General features: G+C 46.9%; 1 protein-coding gene across 4 annotated transcripts in view; it reads right to left on the reverse strand.

Moving 5' to 3' along the window:
• Positions 1-17,511, reverse strand: part of NUP214 (nucleoporin 214) — an 83,144-nt gene that overhangs the window by 6,900 nt on the left and 58,733 nt on the right. For 3 of the 4 annotated variants that reach the window (XM_016133848.2, XM_016133850.2, XM_016133847.2), the window contains exons 31-32: positions 7,901-8,057; positions 2,044-2,196 (exon numbers count right to left, since the gene is read on the reverse strand). In XM_016133848.2, coding sequence (XP_015989334.2) covers positions 2,044-2,196; positions 7,901-8,057 — 310 coding nt within the window. The remainder of the gene's footprint in view (positions 1-2,043; positions 2,197-7,900; positions 8,058-17,511) is intronic. The other variant, XM_016133851.2, reaches the window with a different exon arrangement.

Here is a 17,511-nt window from a genome sequence, read left to right on the forward strand (position 1 = left end):
GGCTGGAATAAGGTCTCAGGGACTCAAAAGACCACCTGTCACGTAACCATATGTCGCCTTTTTCCCCTCCACTGGTGCTAAATCCAGCAATTCCAGCAACAGAACAGTGGGGAAAAGCCACTGGACTGGGGACGGCACAAGGTCATTTTCAGTCTGTCCCTCCTTCCGTCCTCTCCTCAAATACTCTCCGGCAGTATTACTTTCTAATGCAATTATGCTGGAGGGGGGAGGGGTGGACACTTGGAATTTTTCAAAGACCCATCCGAACCACCCGTCTAAAGCCCCTCTTAAAGCAAAAAGCGATGTTCCCTGATGCTGCAGGCCTTTGAGCTGCCTTGGCAGGAAGGTGAATTTTATTTAAAGCAGCCTTCCCTTACACTTTGAGGCACCACGTTCTACAGGAGCTCTGTGAAACCTGACACAACTCTGCAGCAGAGAGAAGGTTCCGGAAGCACAGGGAGAGCAGGCTTTCCCCCAACTCTCGCTTTCACCTTTTTGGTTACAGGTTCATTCATCTTATGTATTTGCCCCACAGCTTTCTCGGTTAGAGCCCTTGATCTAGGTGGTTTCACGGGGCAAACCATCAAATAGGAAAACTATTCTCAAAGGTGAGAGAATACATTTTCTCTAAGGCTGAAAAAGCAAAGCATCAGATTCTCAAGTCAGTTGGGATCTGATCCCAGGATAAGAAACAACATATAAGAAAAACACACGAGTCAAAGAAAATATTATCAGGTTCCTTAAAAAAACAGATTACGTCTTGATGGTTAATGAACTAAAATTCCTTAGTCGAATAATATTTGCCTTGTTAACTAGGAACGAGGGCTCTGTAGCCCTTTCGTTTTTAAATCATTCACTGCGGGGAAGGTTGGGGACAAAATAAAGCTGTAACGCTCATTTCTAGTCCATTTTAATTCTAGAAAAAGAGCATCTCAAACTGGCCACTGAACACTGACTCGCCCAAGTCGTGGGTCTGAGGAAAGGAGCACAGTGCATTTGGAGGCCACAGCAATCTGGGCTTAGCAGGTGGGATTCCACACACTCGCTGGAGCAGCCTCAGCCAGAGCCACCCAAGCCTGGGCCACAGAGGACCCTTGCTCTGGCATTCGCAGAATTTCAGTCTCCCACACACCTGAGGGAGAAGCATCCCGCCCGCCCACTCGCCCACGAAGACTTGGCTTTAAAGAACAGCTTTCTCAGCAAATATCCTCCCCTTGGCCCGACTTTAAAAAAAAAATCCTTTCACACAATTTTCCATGCGACGGGGGCAGGATGGCAGACCCTCTGTACATCTCAGAGACAGAAATAGGGTAGAGAGGCAGGTGACAGCAATAAAGTATGTTTTTTGTGTCCAAACACATATTGTTCTTTAAAAATCTCACTTATAAATGTAACACGTGATTATAAAAAGTCACGGAACAGATAAATGTATGCTTTAAGGGAAGTGTTGGTCATGTTCTTACTCTTGATTACATGGGTATGTTCCAACTGTAAAAATTAACTGAGCTGTATTCTTATATGGGAATATTTGGATATTGAATATGTACATATGTATCTAATATATTTAAGTGTATTATACTCAATTAAAAGCAAAAAAAAAAAAAAAAAAAAAAAGTCATGTGGGAAAGAAGTCAAAATAGTGACAAAAGAAATTTTTTTGCCCACGACAGGTAACGGGTGCCCGAGTAAATGTGTGCCTCGGGATGCCTTCTCGTTTATGTTTCAGTTATATCTCAGTTATCACTGTCTTACAGGTTCCCTTACTTTGGTTGCTCTGCACTTGTTAAATGTTTAGCGTTTTCTCCCGTAAGAAGTCTCTAAGTTCTCTTAAGGGTGCCAGTATATGCATTCTGTGGTTTTTAACGTCTCAGGAGACCAAACCAGTGTTATGAACAGAGTAGATGTTCAATAAATATATTTTTAAGTAAAAGGGGGGGGATCACTTTATCCGTACTCCGTCCTACTCCCCTGAGACCACCCGCACGAGACCGCCTCCCAGACCCCTGCGCACGCGTGAGTGAAATCGCCGCGGCCCGCGAGTACCTGCTTTATTGGGAGTGGCGAAGCCGAAGCCCTGGGACGCCACGCTGCCTCCCCCGGAGCTGAACGTGCCGGCGGGCTTCTGCTCTCCGAACGACGAGCTGGCGAAGCCGCCGAACGTCTTGGCCCCGCTGTTTCCGAACAGGTTAGAGGTATCTGGAGATGAAAGACACGTGTGAGGAAGGTCAGGGGAGAACAGTGTCCTTATCCACTTCTTGGAAGAGAAGGAAGAAACCTCAGCTGGGCGTTTGGGGAGAAGGGAGTGACAAGGGAGTCTAGGACTCAAGGGCGCGGAGCTCAAGAAACATCTCTGATTTGCACGCGTCTTGATGACCAGGTTTTAATCATTTTGGTGCCCAGGGTCAGGAATTCCCGGCACACAACAAACGAGCGGCAGCAGCTCCACGAGGCAGCTCTGCAGAAACGCCGTCTGCGCTCCCACGGGGGTCAGGCCCGTCCGCCACCAAGAGGCCAACGCGGAGCTCGCTGTCACCCGGTGTGCTCAGAGAACGGCGGGGGTGACGAGCGAAAGCTGCTGCCCCCACCGCCCGTCGGAGGGGTCCGCGGCTGTCCTGAGAACGCGGGAGAGGCTGGCGAGGCTTCCGGTCTGGTTCCTCTTTCTAAAAGCCCCTGACCTTTTTTGGATGCTGACCTAGCGGGTCACTCCTTCGAACACACACTGAATCCACTGCAAAAATTAAAGGAAAAAAGGAAACCGACCACTAAAAAGCGAGACGGGTGAGAAGGATTTGCCTCCCAGCCATGCACAGATGGGTCTTTTATTAAAAGGAGTCTGTACTCACACGAAGGCAGGGAGAAGCTATCCTGAAATGGGGTCGATGGCCAAGGACAGAGGCTCCATGTAAATAGGAGGCTAAAATGACGGGCTCTGGGTGGGGAGCGGGAGCTGACTCTGAGCCACCAAGCGAGGAGTACAAACATCTGCACAGGCCGGTCCTCCCCGTCCGGGGCTCCCCGTGAAGGGGATGGCAGGGAGAGCAGCGGAGGGAGTCTCTCAAAGCCCAGGGTTTGAAGAGGTGGTCTCCCCATCCCGTCAATCCCGAAGTCTCTCTCTCTGCTGCCAGCCCCTCCCCAGTGACACAGACCACTCTGCTAATGCTTCCAGCTACAGCTCTTGATCTGCATTCCAGGTGAGCAGCTTCATCCCAGGGACATGACCACTTTGAATTTCTAGGCACCCATAACACAGAGCCTCAGACACCGCATGGTCGCCTGCCCTGTGAAACTACAGCCAACAGGCAGAGACCAGCCATGAGCACGTCGGGCACTGGCAGCGGGAGTGGCTACCGAGCGCCTTCTCCTTGCCCCACTGAGGGTGCCGCGCCCTGGGGAGGCCTCTCCGACAGTCAGGTCTTCCCCTTAACGACCTGGCCGAAGGTCACACTTGACTCCTTCGGTGTCAGTGCATTTGTCATTGGAGATGAAAGCAGGTTCTTCAGTCATTCCTCTAACTTGGAATTTCAAAAACAGAGGGCTGCAATTTTCTGACCGTCAGTGCTCACAGTGCAAACTTTCAAACAGCAAATTCAAGTGCAAGATTAGGGGCTAGACTTCCCCTTGGAGAAATTCAAAATGCAGGTGAATGATGTAACTTGGGACGATGCTGGGAGACTTGACTTCCCGAGAGGTCAGAGAACATCCTTCGGCTTCTCTGCCCCTTTTCTCTAAGAATCCCTTGTCTTTTAAGCTGTTCGTAGACCATTACAGTGGAACCAGCACGAGTCTTGCAGGCGGACCTGGCTGAGAACACCTCCTAACCATGACGGTGGGCGAGGGCTAACTGCCTCGGTCCCGGCTTCCTCACACGTGACACAGGGACGGCAGCTGAGACCAGCAAAGCTGCCGTGAAGATGCGATAACGTACATAGGCCGCCTGGTCGCGCACATGGTGGGTCCTCAGGAAATGGAACCGTCCCTCTCTCGTTTCTTTAACTCTTCCCCCTGCCACATCCCAATCACGTTCAGAAGAACAAAACGGAGTAGGTCAGCTGCAGAAAATCAAATCCTTTTCATTTTGCGAAGATCATGAGAATTCAACCATTCAACTTGTAATAGCTGTCATTTGCAATCTCAAAAGGAGCCCAGGATATTAAAATGCTTTAGGATTTATTTAAGCTGCTCTGAAACCAAATGGCGCAGAACGATGTCTGCTTCTGTTTCTACGGGAAATAACGTGTTTCTTGGTTCTCTCCTAATGGCTCCAAAGTAACAGTATCTCCAGTTCCTGAAAACATGGTAAATAAGAGAATATCTCGGTGGCTAGAGTTTTCACTCGCGAATACACTAGCCAGTAAAAAAACTGTCTGTGTAGAGCCGCCTGGTGACCTCCACTCTGGGGGCGGTGACAAGTACAGGTAAAACTGGCCTCTGCTCTGGGCTTCCGCCTGCTGGCCCAAGGATCCTCTCTGGTCTATTATTTGGCAAAAGTAACAGCATCATCCAATACCTGGGTCTGACCCAATTTTAATGACATTACAGCTGATATAAACTTAATGTAAGTAATATCATTGCTACTAGGTCCCATGTCATTCTGCAGGTCTAAAGTCACTAAACAAGAATTCAACATGTACTGAGAAAGCTTCTCAAGAAGCTCTTGTCCAGGGTACTTTTCAAGAGATTTTCTTACAAAATGGCTGTGAGGGAGCCTTGTGGGCCCCAAAGATTCTCAACAAATGGCTTCTTCATCCTCACATAAATGTCTTTTCAGGCCCCTGGACAGTAAAAACATGCTGAGCACAGTTCTAACCAGTGTCCCAGGACAAGGAGGCCGTAGGTCCTCACAGGTACCGATTCGTGGCGGTGCCTGGTTTTAAATGGCCTCGGCAGTTCATAGCGTGTCTCCGAGAGTCTCTGGAGAAGACAGAACCCTTCACGGAGCGCGAGGCTCTGGAGACAGAGCATGCCGACTCCAAGTGACAGCGTTTGTCTTTCTCGGCTGTCGTGCGGCTCCCATTAGTGCTCAGGGCGGGCAGCCTGGGGCCCGACTGTCACAAAGGGAACTGCTGGTTGCTCAATCCATGCTCAGATCTCAATCTGCAAGGACACATGTGTGATGCCTGAGGAACGAGCGCAAGGGCTGTCGCAGGAGGTGCACCGGGAGGAGTGACGTCACACCGCGAGGCGAGGAAAATCCCAGGAGGCCACGGGGTGGGCAGACACTGGACGCAAACTTGATTAAACCCTGGCTCCGCCTTAGGGAGGCTGCTACCTCCCTAAGTCCACGCACCTTCCCTGAACCCACGTCATACTGGTAAAATGGGGACGGCCGCATGTAAGAGTACTGTTAAAAGAGTCAGACCACATACACTGAGCATCTGGCACACAGTAGGTGATCAATAAAGGTTAGTTCCCTTTTGTTTGCTGTCTCGGCCAGGCATAGAACACAAGGCAGGACTCCCAACTGGGAGAGATCGCCGGGCGGTCCGCGTGGCCCTAAGGCCAAGGTGCACAGAGGGAGAGACACTCATCCCTAAGGGAAGGCAGGTTCAGCTGGTGGAGGGGGGAGCCGTGTGAGCCCCAGCAGGGGTGTCGTCCCTGTATGAAGGACGACAAGCAGACACCCTGGCCGGAGTGGCGGCAAAGTCAGAAGAGTGTGAGGGGGCCACCTGTGTGGGCCCTGAACTTCAGCCCGGGACTTGGTCTGGACTGTACCCCAGTCAGTGGGAAGCTGCCACAGGGTACTGAGTAGGGACAGTGGCAAAATTAAAGCAGCGTTTTAAGTCAGTTTGGTGTGGATTCCCAGACCGCAGTGGAGGAGACCAGAGGCAGGAGCGCAGTCTGGGGTCTGCTGCGCTAACCGGGGGGACGATGGGGAAACACGCGCAATGACAGGGTAGAGAAGCAGGGAGAACTGAGGGGCGAGATCGGAGCCGGGAGAGCGAACCCACGCGAGCCGGCAAAGAACCCGCCGCGCGCGGCAGGCGCCCGAGGAGCGAGGGGCCGCCTCGGGAGGTTTGCAGGGAGCATTCTCAGCTCTGCGGCGAGGACGATGCCCTCCCCAGATGACCTCTAGCTCCTTCCTCTCTGTTGTTCCTTCTTCTCACCCTGTGCTTGGTCCTTCGGGCGATAGGGACTCATGTTGCTTCCGCTAGCAAATCACACATTTAGTTTTTAAGAATAAAAAAATGTTAAGTCTTTCCTGTACTCTTTCAAATTCACATAAAGTTCCCTTAAGCATAAACATAAACTACCGAATGGCAATGGCCAGCGTTTAGGAGATGAAGACCAGTAGGTGTCTGGTATGAAGAACAGATGTGTTTATTTTAAACCAGAATAATTAGAGAAGATAATGTGCCAGTGAGCAACAGGCTGGGGAGGGGGGCTGATGTGTAGCGTAGTTCAGTTTCCCCGATGCCGCTGTACGTGCAGCTGGGGAGGGACGTCACACGGGCTCCGGCGGGTGAGCGAAGGTAATCCTTTGACCGGTGAGAGACTTGGCGGGAGGAGGAATCAGCCAGGAGGAAGGGAATTTATATAAGGACGGAACACTTCTGTTTTAATAAAACGGGCTGGTAACACAATCTCGCAGATGATAACCTACCCATGGGATAAACCCACATTTCTAACTAGCATGTCATTAAGTGCCTATTCTGTGCCAGACGTGGTGTTTGGCACGTTATGTAAGATGTAGCTAATTCCAGATCTGCCACTTTCTGGCTTTGTGACTTAAAACAAAACAAAAACAAACGCACAGCATCTAACCATTTGGGGCTTGCTCCTTCCTGGAAAATGGAGAGTGCCATCTGAGGGTCATGTTTCTGCAGAGTGTGTGTGAGGCCCCGCGGTTCCGTGCTGACAGCTGGGGAAGAGATGGGGGAGCACCCGAGGGTGCGCTTCTGCCCCGCTTCCGAGGAACCTATTTTTATCTGTTTTGCAAATCAGGATTCTGCTTCAGAGTTCATCTGTGGAACAGTTTTTGAAGATGACTAGACTCAATTCCTAAGATCCCTTCATTCTAAGATTCTAAATTCCTCCTGGCAGACTGAAAGCCGAAGAACAAAAATTTCTGATTACATAATTTCACAAGTTAAGAGGTATGTGTCTCTTGATTATAATCTATTACCAGATGGGCAGTGACATTAAAATAACGGATCTGTGAATCCGGGAGACAGAGGACAGTTCTGCTTTTAACTACACGAGCCTTAATCTTAAGGAAATATCCGTCCTGTCTGCAGGGCATCAGCCCTCAATGCGTTAAGACCCTGTAGGGCGCGACAGAACAGCGAAGTGCCTTGCACGGCACCCTGAGGGAGAGAAGCGAAGAAGGTGACAGGGCCCCGACTTCCCATCTCAGCCCCCATCAGCAACAGGATATATTTTTTACAGATTTGAACAAACTTTCATTTCTAACCATGAAGAGAAAGATCGACAAAGAATTTTAAAAATTAGCTGGGAAAGAAAGTGCCGACAGAAAAAATACATCTTTATTTATAAATAAGACGAAAATGTAAGAGATGAGGAATAGTGAAGGCTTCAATTTTGGGGTGACATTTTTCAACAGTGGCTGAATTTAAAGCCAATTCAGAGAGCACGACGCAAACGAAAACCCAGACGCGCCTCCTCCGAGGCGCTCGTTTCTGCCTGTCTGCCTGCATTCGCGTCAAGTCATTTCACTCCTAATTCATTTCAACCCTTTCCCTGCAGCTCTGATGTCTTTTCGTGATTATATAGGACATCTCATTAAAAAAACAAAAATAAAAAAACAAAACCCAAACAGATCACACTGCTTTGGGGTGGATATTTTAAATGGCCCTCCTGGACCCTTCCTTTACTCTCTGTACTTGTCACCAAAGCTTTGATAACACCACGAGGGGACTGGGAAAACTCTTTCACAACTTACTTGGGGTGGTTGTGGATCCGAAGCCCCCGCTGGCTGAGCTGAATGGGTTTTTGTTGGCCGCATCCTGGCTGGGTTTCCCTCCAAGGCCGCTGAAGAACCCGCCCCCTCTGCCAGTGCTGCCAGCCCCAAACACGCTTCCACTGGAAGACGGCGGCTGCTGAAAGACAAAGGGGCCGGAAGCGAGACAGGATGAGAGGTCACGGTGCCATGGCAGGCCACATCCGCGGAAAGGAGGCGCGCGCAGCTGGGACAAGTGGAAAAGCAAGAGAAGCCTGATTAGTTCTGGTAGGGCGTGCCGACCACCGCAGAAGCAGCGACTCCCTGCCGACCCGAAGCGCTCCGGCCAGCGCGTGTCCGTGGCTGTCCGCAACCCTGATTTACGCTAAGCGGGGACTTGCCACGTCTCCCTGCCCTGCCGCCTGCAGTCTCTGTTGACGCGATGCCAGGGACAAGACAACCAACCCCTCAAGAGTTCCCCCAAATGAAAAAGTTGGTAAACATTTCTAGGCTGTTAGGAAGCACTACTTACTCTGATTCCTCTGGTGTTTGGCTGAACTCATCGCCAGCTGATGATCAGTTACCTACACTGTCTTTCCTCCCAATCTGTGCCCTTTTATTTCATAACGACTTTCCCAGTGCTGCAGAAATAAGCTTAAATTAGCTCCGCTGTCGAAATGATGACCATAGCTGAATTCCGGCCAAGTCCGCAGATCTTATGCTCAGAGGACGTGGCTAACTCGGGGCGCGTGCTGACTCGAGGCCGTGTCAGGCGCCACACACTTTACTTGTGTTTGGAAACTGGTCCGTGAAGGAAGGCCAGTGCTAGATGTGAGGGGCCATTAACACCAGAGAAGTACGAGGCGCCCCTGGCTGACAACGGAATAAGATGAGCCCTTAGAACTGGGTCGCTGTGCCCAGGAGCCCTTCGGGGCGCCCCTGGAAGGGGGGCAGAGTGGTGCAGCAGTCCCTCTTCCGTAAAACGGGGATAAGAAACTCCCCGCCTCGAAGCACCGAGTGCGTGAGACGAGCTACGAAGAGCAGTGCACACGAGACGGCGCCTGAAATCACACGCTCCCAAAATGGCTTCTGCTCGGTATTTTAACTATGATAACAGGCCAACGACTGAGCGCTTTCTACGCACTGGGCACTTTCCTAAGCACTTCAACAGGTAATTATTTAATCCCCACCGAAGTCAAACCTACAGCGGGCCCCCTCTGAAACATCCCCCAGCGCGTCCCCTCTGCGGGGCACAGCCCCACCCTGCTCTGAGCCGGTGGCCCTGTCTGCCAGGAGTCTCTACTCGTAACTGATGCTCTGCTTCCACGACAACCTGTATTCAACAGCAGCGAGGATGACACTTTCCGATGGCAGTGAGGTAGCTGCACCCGGTTTAAACATTCTCTCCCGGTCCCTGCGCGATTTGGCCTCTGCCCATCTCCCGCCTTTATCTTTGATCTTCCCCTCAGCTGGCCCGGCCACGCTGGTCTTTGTACCGTGAGCACGACAGGCTGATTCCTACCTGACGGCGATGTACTGAATGAACTTGCTTGCTTCTCTCACTTTTCCTTTCTTCCTTAAAATGGTAACAGTTTACTCTAACCACTTAATGAGGAGTAACAGCTGTTTAAAACTTAGAATCCAATCCAGTCTCAAAAGCAGAGGCTCTGATAACTGGTACACTGGCTTTGGAGGGAAGGAAACCATGACAACTAGCTCATGGATGCAGAAACGCCTGATTTTTCAGCCGATTCTCATGCACCACGCCGGACCACAGGAAACTGCCAACATACGAAAAAAGCTAAGTTTCAGATGGTTCAACCACATTTTTAAAATTTAATTTTTAAATGTAACTTAATATAAAATGTAGCTTAAAAACAACGGGTATCTGTAGAAATGAACAGAAGTGGACGGCACTTCACTCATGTGGATGTGAATGGATAGTTACCACGTCCTCATAGCTGGATCAGAGAGTCCCGCTCATCTTAATTGCTACAAATAACAACTGTTTTCAAAACTTGAAACTATAGAAATTCTCAAACGTGTACATTAAGTAGACGGAAGAGTATAACGAACTCTCTGTAGACCCGTCACTCAACTCAACAATTACCTCACAACCAGTTGAGTTTTACCTCTGCCTCCATTTACCGCCCCTCATCCTTTATGAGTATGAAGCAAATGCTGGACATCGTACCATTTCCTCCACTGATTTTCCAACATAAATCTCTGAAACAGAAACTGTAACCGTAACACTATTATCATGTCTAAAAATTTAACAATTCCTTAATATCATTAAATAGGGAGTTGGCGTTCAACATTCAGACTTATAATATTCCCCCCCCCAGCAAAAAAAAAAAACAAAACTCCTCAGACCTGAATCTCATATCAAACCTCCAGACCCCAGCACTGCTTCACAGGAAGCAAGAGAGAGCACAAGTTATCTGGTCTGTCAAGTTATCTTAGAAGCTAAGCCACAGAGATGCAGTCGGCGACCAGACCATGGGGGACTCCACAGGACAAATGATGCGCTCTGTTCAATAGATGAGTTACGAGAAAGAAAGAGCGCCGCGGAAGGGTCATCTTCACAAAGAGACTTGAGAGACCTACCAGCCGGTCTCAATGTGTGAACCTGACTTGATCCTAATTCAAGGAAACGATCACAAAAAGAAAAAGAGACACTTCTGAGACTTTGTCAGAAGGGTACCTACCACCTGACTGACTAACCTAAACCATCCTCCCTGGTTAATCATCCTGTTTTACTCTCTTCTTAGTATTTAAAACGATCTGAAATTAAACTGTTTTAATAAAGAATGACTCCATCAAACAGAAGCTCTATGAACAGACACTTCTGTCTGTCTCGCTCATCACTGAATTCCTGCAAGAATAATTAATTTGGACAGTCCCGGCTCTAAGACTTTCTAGCTAGAAACTGCCATTGTAACAATGTTAAATTTTCTGATCCATGAACATGTGGATGTACTTCTGTTTAGTCAGGTCATCCTGACTCTCTTTAAACAATGTTTTATAGTATTCAGAATGTTACACTTGTTAAATTTATTCCCAAGTTTTTTATTCTTCTTGATGCTATTACAAACGGAATTGTTTCCTTAATTTCCTTTAGGTGGTTTGGGGAAATGTATGGAAATAGAATTAATTTTGATATATTGCTCTTGCGTCCTGCAAACTTGCTGAACCCATTTATTAGTTCTAATAGTTTTTTCAGTGACTTCCTTAGGCTTTTCATGATCACGTTATCTGCAGGGATAGAGTTTCACTTCTTCCTTTCCGATCTGGACGCCTTTTATTTCACTTTCCGGCCTACCAGACCTGGCTAGAATCAACGAATGCTCTGAGACTCGTCCACGTGGTCACACGCATCCGTCATTCTTCCCTTCTCGTTGTCCCCTGTGTGAGCACGCCAGCATCGACTGCGATCCGAAGGCTGGACGTTTGGGTCATTTCCAGGTCTGGTCTGTCAAAAAGCTGCCAAAAACATTCTTACTGAAGTCTTTTTGTGGACATCTATCTTCATTTCTTTGGGGTAAAAAACCTAGGACTGAAACTGCTAAGCCAGAAAGTCAGTGTATATTTAACTTATTAAGGAACTGCCAGTGGGTTTCCAAAGCGACCGCACCATTTTACACTCCCACCAGCAATGCACGGAGAGACCTTGTCGCTCTAGATCTTCGCATTTGGTTTTGTGAGTTAACTTTTAATGACTCTAGTGCGAGTTCTTTCTGCTTTTCGGCTCTGCCGTTACTTCCTTTCTCGGTAAAAGTGGGGGAGGTGTGGACCAGGAAGATTTTTATATCAAAGAAATTACTGTTGTACGCGCAAGTCTTTCAGACCCCAATTTGTTTTTTAAAAAGTTTCATTGGGATAGAATTCATATACCACACAACTCACTGATTTCAAGTATGAAATTCAACGGGTTTTGGTATATTACATTGTTTTCAGAATTGTGGTAAAATGTACATAACACAGAACTTGCCATTTTAACCATTTTGAAGTATACAATTCAGTAGCATTAATTATATTGACAACATTGTGTAATTACCACCACTTATGTATTTCCAAAATTCTGTCATCACCACGGCCAAACTTCTGTAACCATTAAGCAACGACTTCCCCATGCCCCCCTCCAACCACGCCCCTGATAAGCTCTGATCTAATTTATGGCTCTACAAGTTTACCTGTTTTTTTTTTTTTTTAAATAAGTTTATTACTGTCTCTTTTAAAATCATAAAACATACATAATATAAAGCTCACTATTTTCAGAGTACAAGTCACTGGCGTTAAATATACTCAGGGTTGTGCAGCCACCACTACCCACCCACTTCCAGAACTTTTAATCATACCCAACAAAAACGTTATACTCTAACAATTCTCTATTCATGTAGTCATTTTTAAATGATTATTTTTGAATTAACCTATTCTAAACATTGCATAGAAGTGGAACCCCACAATATCTGTCCTTTTATGTGTGGTTTATTTTAATTAGCATCACGTATTCAAGGTTCATCCACGAGTAGTATGAATGCGCACTTCCCTTTGAAGATGGAATAATATTCTACTGTTATGTAAATGCCTATGTATACACCATGTTTTGTTTAGCCAGTCATCTGCTGATGGACATTTGGTCAGATCCACTTTTTGGCTACTGTGAATAATGCAGGGCACACTGGCGACCAGGCGACTGCTCTCAAGCCTCTGGGTATACACCTAGGAGTGGAATTGCTGGGTCACACGGTTCTGTTTAGCTTCGGGAGGAATCATCCGACTGTTTTCCACAGTGGCTGTCCCTTTTACACCTGAATGAGAAATGCACGAGGCTTCCAATTTTTCTACATTCTTGTCAGTATCTGTTTTTCTTTTCTTTTTTAAATTGTAGCCATTCTAGTGGGTGTGAAGTGGCATACTCATGGTTTCGATTTCCATTTTCCTAATGCTGAATGCTACTGATAAACTTTTCACATGTTTATTGGTCATTTACTGTGCTTGCCCCCGTTGTTCCCAATGGCTTCTTCTCCAGCCAGTACATCATCTCCTGAGTCTTCGGCAGGGCCGCTCTTCCACCTTCCTACACCCAGGCCTGACGTTCGCCCCAGAAGCTGCTATACCATCGCGCTCACCCGATGGGTCTCCCTCCCTGGAAAGCAAGTCGACAAGGCTCTCTGCCACTCTTTACAGTCCCACTGTGACAGAGTTTCCAAAGACGGTCACAGCAACACGTGTGGACTCGTACGCTCTTCTGGAGCGAGAGGTGTCTATTTCTCTCCCCCATGAACCTCAGTGGGACTTGGTGACTGCTTTGAATAAGAAAGGGGAGGCAACACAAATTATGCTCTGTGACTCCCGAAAGGTCACAAAGGTCATGCAGTTTCCGCCTGGCTCCCTCTCTTTCTTGGATTAGTTCTCTTCGGAATCCAGCCACTGTGCTATGAGGAGGATTCCATCCGCACAGAGAAGTCAAAAGTAAACGTTTAGCCAAGAGCTCCAGTTAAGGTCTGAACCAACAGCCGAGCCGACCACCACAGATAAACGAACAAATAAATATTAAATGCGGAAGTAAATGCTACTAGGTATTGGGGTAATCTGCTACACGGCACTAGATAATTCCAATACCCATGAGTAAGTGATTTTTATACTACCTGTTTTTTGTGTTTTAACAAGAATTGAGTTCTTCTACATTCTCGCCAGAACCTGACTTGCATCCTTAGATTTTCTGAAGACACCTGTACTACTTGAAGTCATTCATCCTTCCCATGCCCATCATGTGCTGGCCACAGGCTTAACTACTGGGACAGATGCTGAAGATAACTGATGAGGTCCCTGCCGTCATAGAAAAAATATTGACTTGAATCTGGCCCTTCCAGCTGCAAAGATAATTTCTGTGAAGGAAGAATAATGGGGGCAAAGTAACCAATATAGTTTATCATAGTCAGTTTTCGCTCTTATGCCTGTGAGTTGCCCATTTAGCTCTAATTTGTTCATTGTCACAGCTGGGTAAATTATACCATAGAATAATACAAGTCCATCTACCCACTGGAATGCTGACAATCGTTTGGGTTGTTCCTGGTTTTCAGTCATTGTTAACGACGTTGCCACGAACGCTCTTGCACGCTGATGCACACATGCATGAGTTTCTCGGAGGAACGCGCCTGGAAGTGGAACTGCTGGTCTTCACTTGATCAAGTCGAACTATTTCCCAAGGTGGCTGTACCAGCTTACACCCCCCAACTAGGAGTGTATGAGTCTCCAAGCTCTGCGTATTCACTGACGTTCTGGTATTGTTGCGCTTTTAATTCTTGCCGTTGGATGGCTAGACGTCTCTTGTGGTTTTAAGTTGTATTACTAATTAAGTTGAATATATTTATTGGTTCTTTGAACATCCTTTAATTTTTATGTTACCTTATTTCTCTTTTTTGTAAAAATTGTGGTAGACACCTAAAACTTATCGTTTTAAGCATTTAAGTGTACAATTCGGTGACACGAAGTACATTCACGTTGTCATGCAACCAACACTACCCTTTCTTATGAAGTCTTTGCCTTTTTTCTTTCTACTGTATTTTTAAAGTCTACAAATTTTATGTGCAGAGAACTCAATGAATTCTGACATCTATGACGTTTAATGGTCAGGATACCCAACTCTGTTAGGGCTTTAGAAGGCTCCTGTGCACCTCGGTTTTAATGCCCTAGGAGTAACCACTATTCTGATTTCTGTCACGACAGCTGCGTCTGCCTGTACCTGGCTCTAGGTAAACGTGGCCCGGCAGCACGCGCTCGTGTCCAGCCCTTTCGCTGAACACCGGGTCTGTGGGATTCCTCCGTTGTTTCGTATGGAAGCAGCACGTTTTATTTCACCGCTTTGTGGTATTCCATTGTATAAATCATACCAATCACGTGATCCGTTCTTCAGCATTTGGGTTGCCTCCTATTTTTATCTGTTCTGAATGTACTGCTATGAATATTCTAATCCGGATCTTCTGGTGAACAAAGGTACTTGTTCCTGTGGGTTTCACATCTAGAAGCAGATCTGCTGGGCCAGCAGGGATTTGTGAATCTGGTCCTGATGCTGCCAGACAGCTTTCTGAAGCGGCTGTAGCAATTCGCTCCATCCGCAATGCGTGAGCATCTCTAGTTGCTGTACTTCTTCCCGGATACTGGGTCTTGTCGGTCCTTCCGATTTTAGCCATTTCGGTGGGGCTGTAGTTGTCTTTTCTCTTTTTGATTTGTACTGTTAACGTATTCTGAATACAATTACACTTCTGATTATACAGACTACAATGATCCTATTTCATGGCTCGTCTTACCCTAAAATTAAGAGAGCTGTAATTTTAGTCAGGTCAGATTTTGCTTCTGGCTGAAGAACATCCTTCAGGTCTGCTAGGCGTCAATTCTCTCAGGATCTATCTGAAAAATGTCTTAATTTCATTCTTTTAACGATATTTTTTGCTGGGTTTCAAAATTCTAGGTAGGTCTCTGGCTTCCACTGTCACTGCCCGGAAGTCAGCTATTGGTCCAACCACCGCCTTTACAGTAACCTGTCTTTTTCCCCCCTCTGGGTGCTTTTAATATTTTATCTTTGTACCTCTGCAGTTTCGCCATGCTAGGTCTTGGAATCCATTTCCCCGTGCACATTCTGCGTGGCATCTCCTGGACTTCTGAATCTGGGGCTGTTTCTCATTAGTGTTGGAAATTTGTCTTTTTCTCTTCTACCATTGCCATACATTCTTTTTCTCCTCCTTTCGATACACACAATGTATCCTGGGTTTTCTTTTAAGTTTCTGCTTCTTTCTTTTTTTTTTTTTTGGTATCTTCCATCTTTTTTTGTTCTCCAGGAGGCATTCTTGGTAACTTAATCTGACCAAACTTCTAGTTCAAGGGTTAGCCAACTATAGTCCATGGGGTAAATCCAGCCTGTTTTTGTAAATAATGCCTTACGGGAATATCGCCGTGCCCCTAAGGTCTAAATATTGACTATCTGGCTCTTTACAGAAAAGTTTGCTGATCCCTGGTCTAGTATATTACCGTTCTCTTCAGCTGGGACTAATTTATTGATTCAAAATTTTAATTATTATATTTGAAAGTTCTATTTTGTTCTTTTTCAAAGCTATGACATTTCTTACAATTTCCTAGTCTTTACTGGTATTTTCAAGTTTGTCTTTTCTTTCTTTTAAACATGTAAAATAGCTTTTTCATAGTCTAGGAAGTCTCTGCAAATGTATGTCTGATGTTTATTCTGGCTCGTGGTCATAGTTCCTTGTCTCCTTCTGTGACTACTTTAGGTGTGGGAATTGATGACCCTAAAAATTACTCAAGGTGAAAGGGACTACAGTCAATAACAGTGTGAGAAGTCTGCACAGTGACAGTTTCTGGACTTCGTGCGGTGGGCACGTCATAAGATATACTAGTGTTGAATCATTACGTTGTACATCTGAAACTAAGAAAATAATTTAAAAAGAATTATTGAGGCTGAGAGTAAAGTTTCTTTCTTCAGAGTGTCGGAGCTGTTTCTGCTGGCCACCTGCAGACACCGGCATCCAGGGATCGTGTTGGGCCACATCCATGGGCCAAGGCAGGTGAATATGGAAGCCCGCCTTGTCGTAGGGAGAGTCTCTCGCTGTGTGCGTATCTTGGTTAGTGATTTCTGCCCCTGTGCCCTTTCGGGGAGGTAAAATAGGAAATTCGCATTTTCCCAGATGAGTAAATGCTCGCAGGGCGAAGTGGCTTCCGTGCCCACTTGCTTCCATGAGCTCCTGTTGTCCTTTTTAACGCGGCTTGGCGAAACACCCTGTTAGCTTATCAGTGCTTTTAACACTATGGTTTTTATGTGTTACCTAGGCTTGGTAGCTGTTTTCAGGAGGGAACTTGGTTTAAGTGATCTAATCTGGCCTCAACGGACGCTGGAAATCAGAAGTTTCATTTTTCTCTACCAAGGATCGTTGACTAGGGCAGAGCCCACCTTCCAAGGAGAAAGATGATAAAGAAGATCTGCTACTGGAGGTGTGTCAGACACAAAGAACGTGCCTCTCAGTTCATTAGCTACCGGACAAATCCCAGCCCCACCTTCAGAAAGCCCTGAGCGCTGCTGACACATCAGAGTCCCCGCCTGGGAAGGGCTCCTCACGCGGTTACTGTGATCTAAGTGCAGTGAATGCAACCTCTCTGCGTCCTCGGCATCCTCATCGGGCAAATGAGTGTTAACAGCAGCACCTACAGAAGCACCGGTGCCCATAGTCCATCTGCATATCCCACTTACGGCCACGCCCAGCGCACAGAGTGCCACTAGCCACACAGCCTCAAACAGCGGAGGTCACCAAAAGAAGCTCCTGCACCACACAGCTCAGCACAGGGCCACATGTGGCTCCTGCTGCACATTCATCTTTTTGTTTAAATAACCATTTGAAAAGGTAACAACCTTAGCTCAAGAACCAAAAAACAACAACAACAAAAAACCAACAACAAAAAACACCACGACAAAACAAAAAATAAGTCACACAACCAAGGAGTAGATTTAGCCCATGGGCCATAGTTTGCCAACCCCTGGCCTAACAGAACAGGCCGACTGATGAGAATCAGGAGATGTGCTTTTACAGTCCTTTCAAAGAAGG

The sequence above is a fragment of the Rousettus aegyptiacus genome, unplaced genomic scaffold (genome assembly GCF_014176215.1).
Source record: "Rousettus aegyptiacus isolate mRouAeg1 unplaced genomic scaffold, mRouAeg1.p scaffold_m13_p_3, whole genome shotgun sequence".
Taxonomy (NCBI): Eukaryota; Metazoa; Chordata; class Mammalia; order Chiroptera; family Pteropodidae; genus Rousettus; species Rousettus aegyptiacus.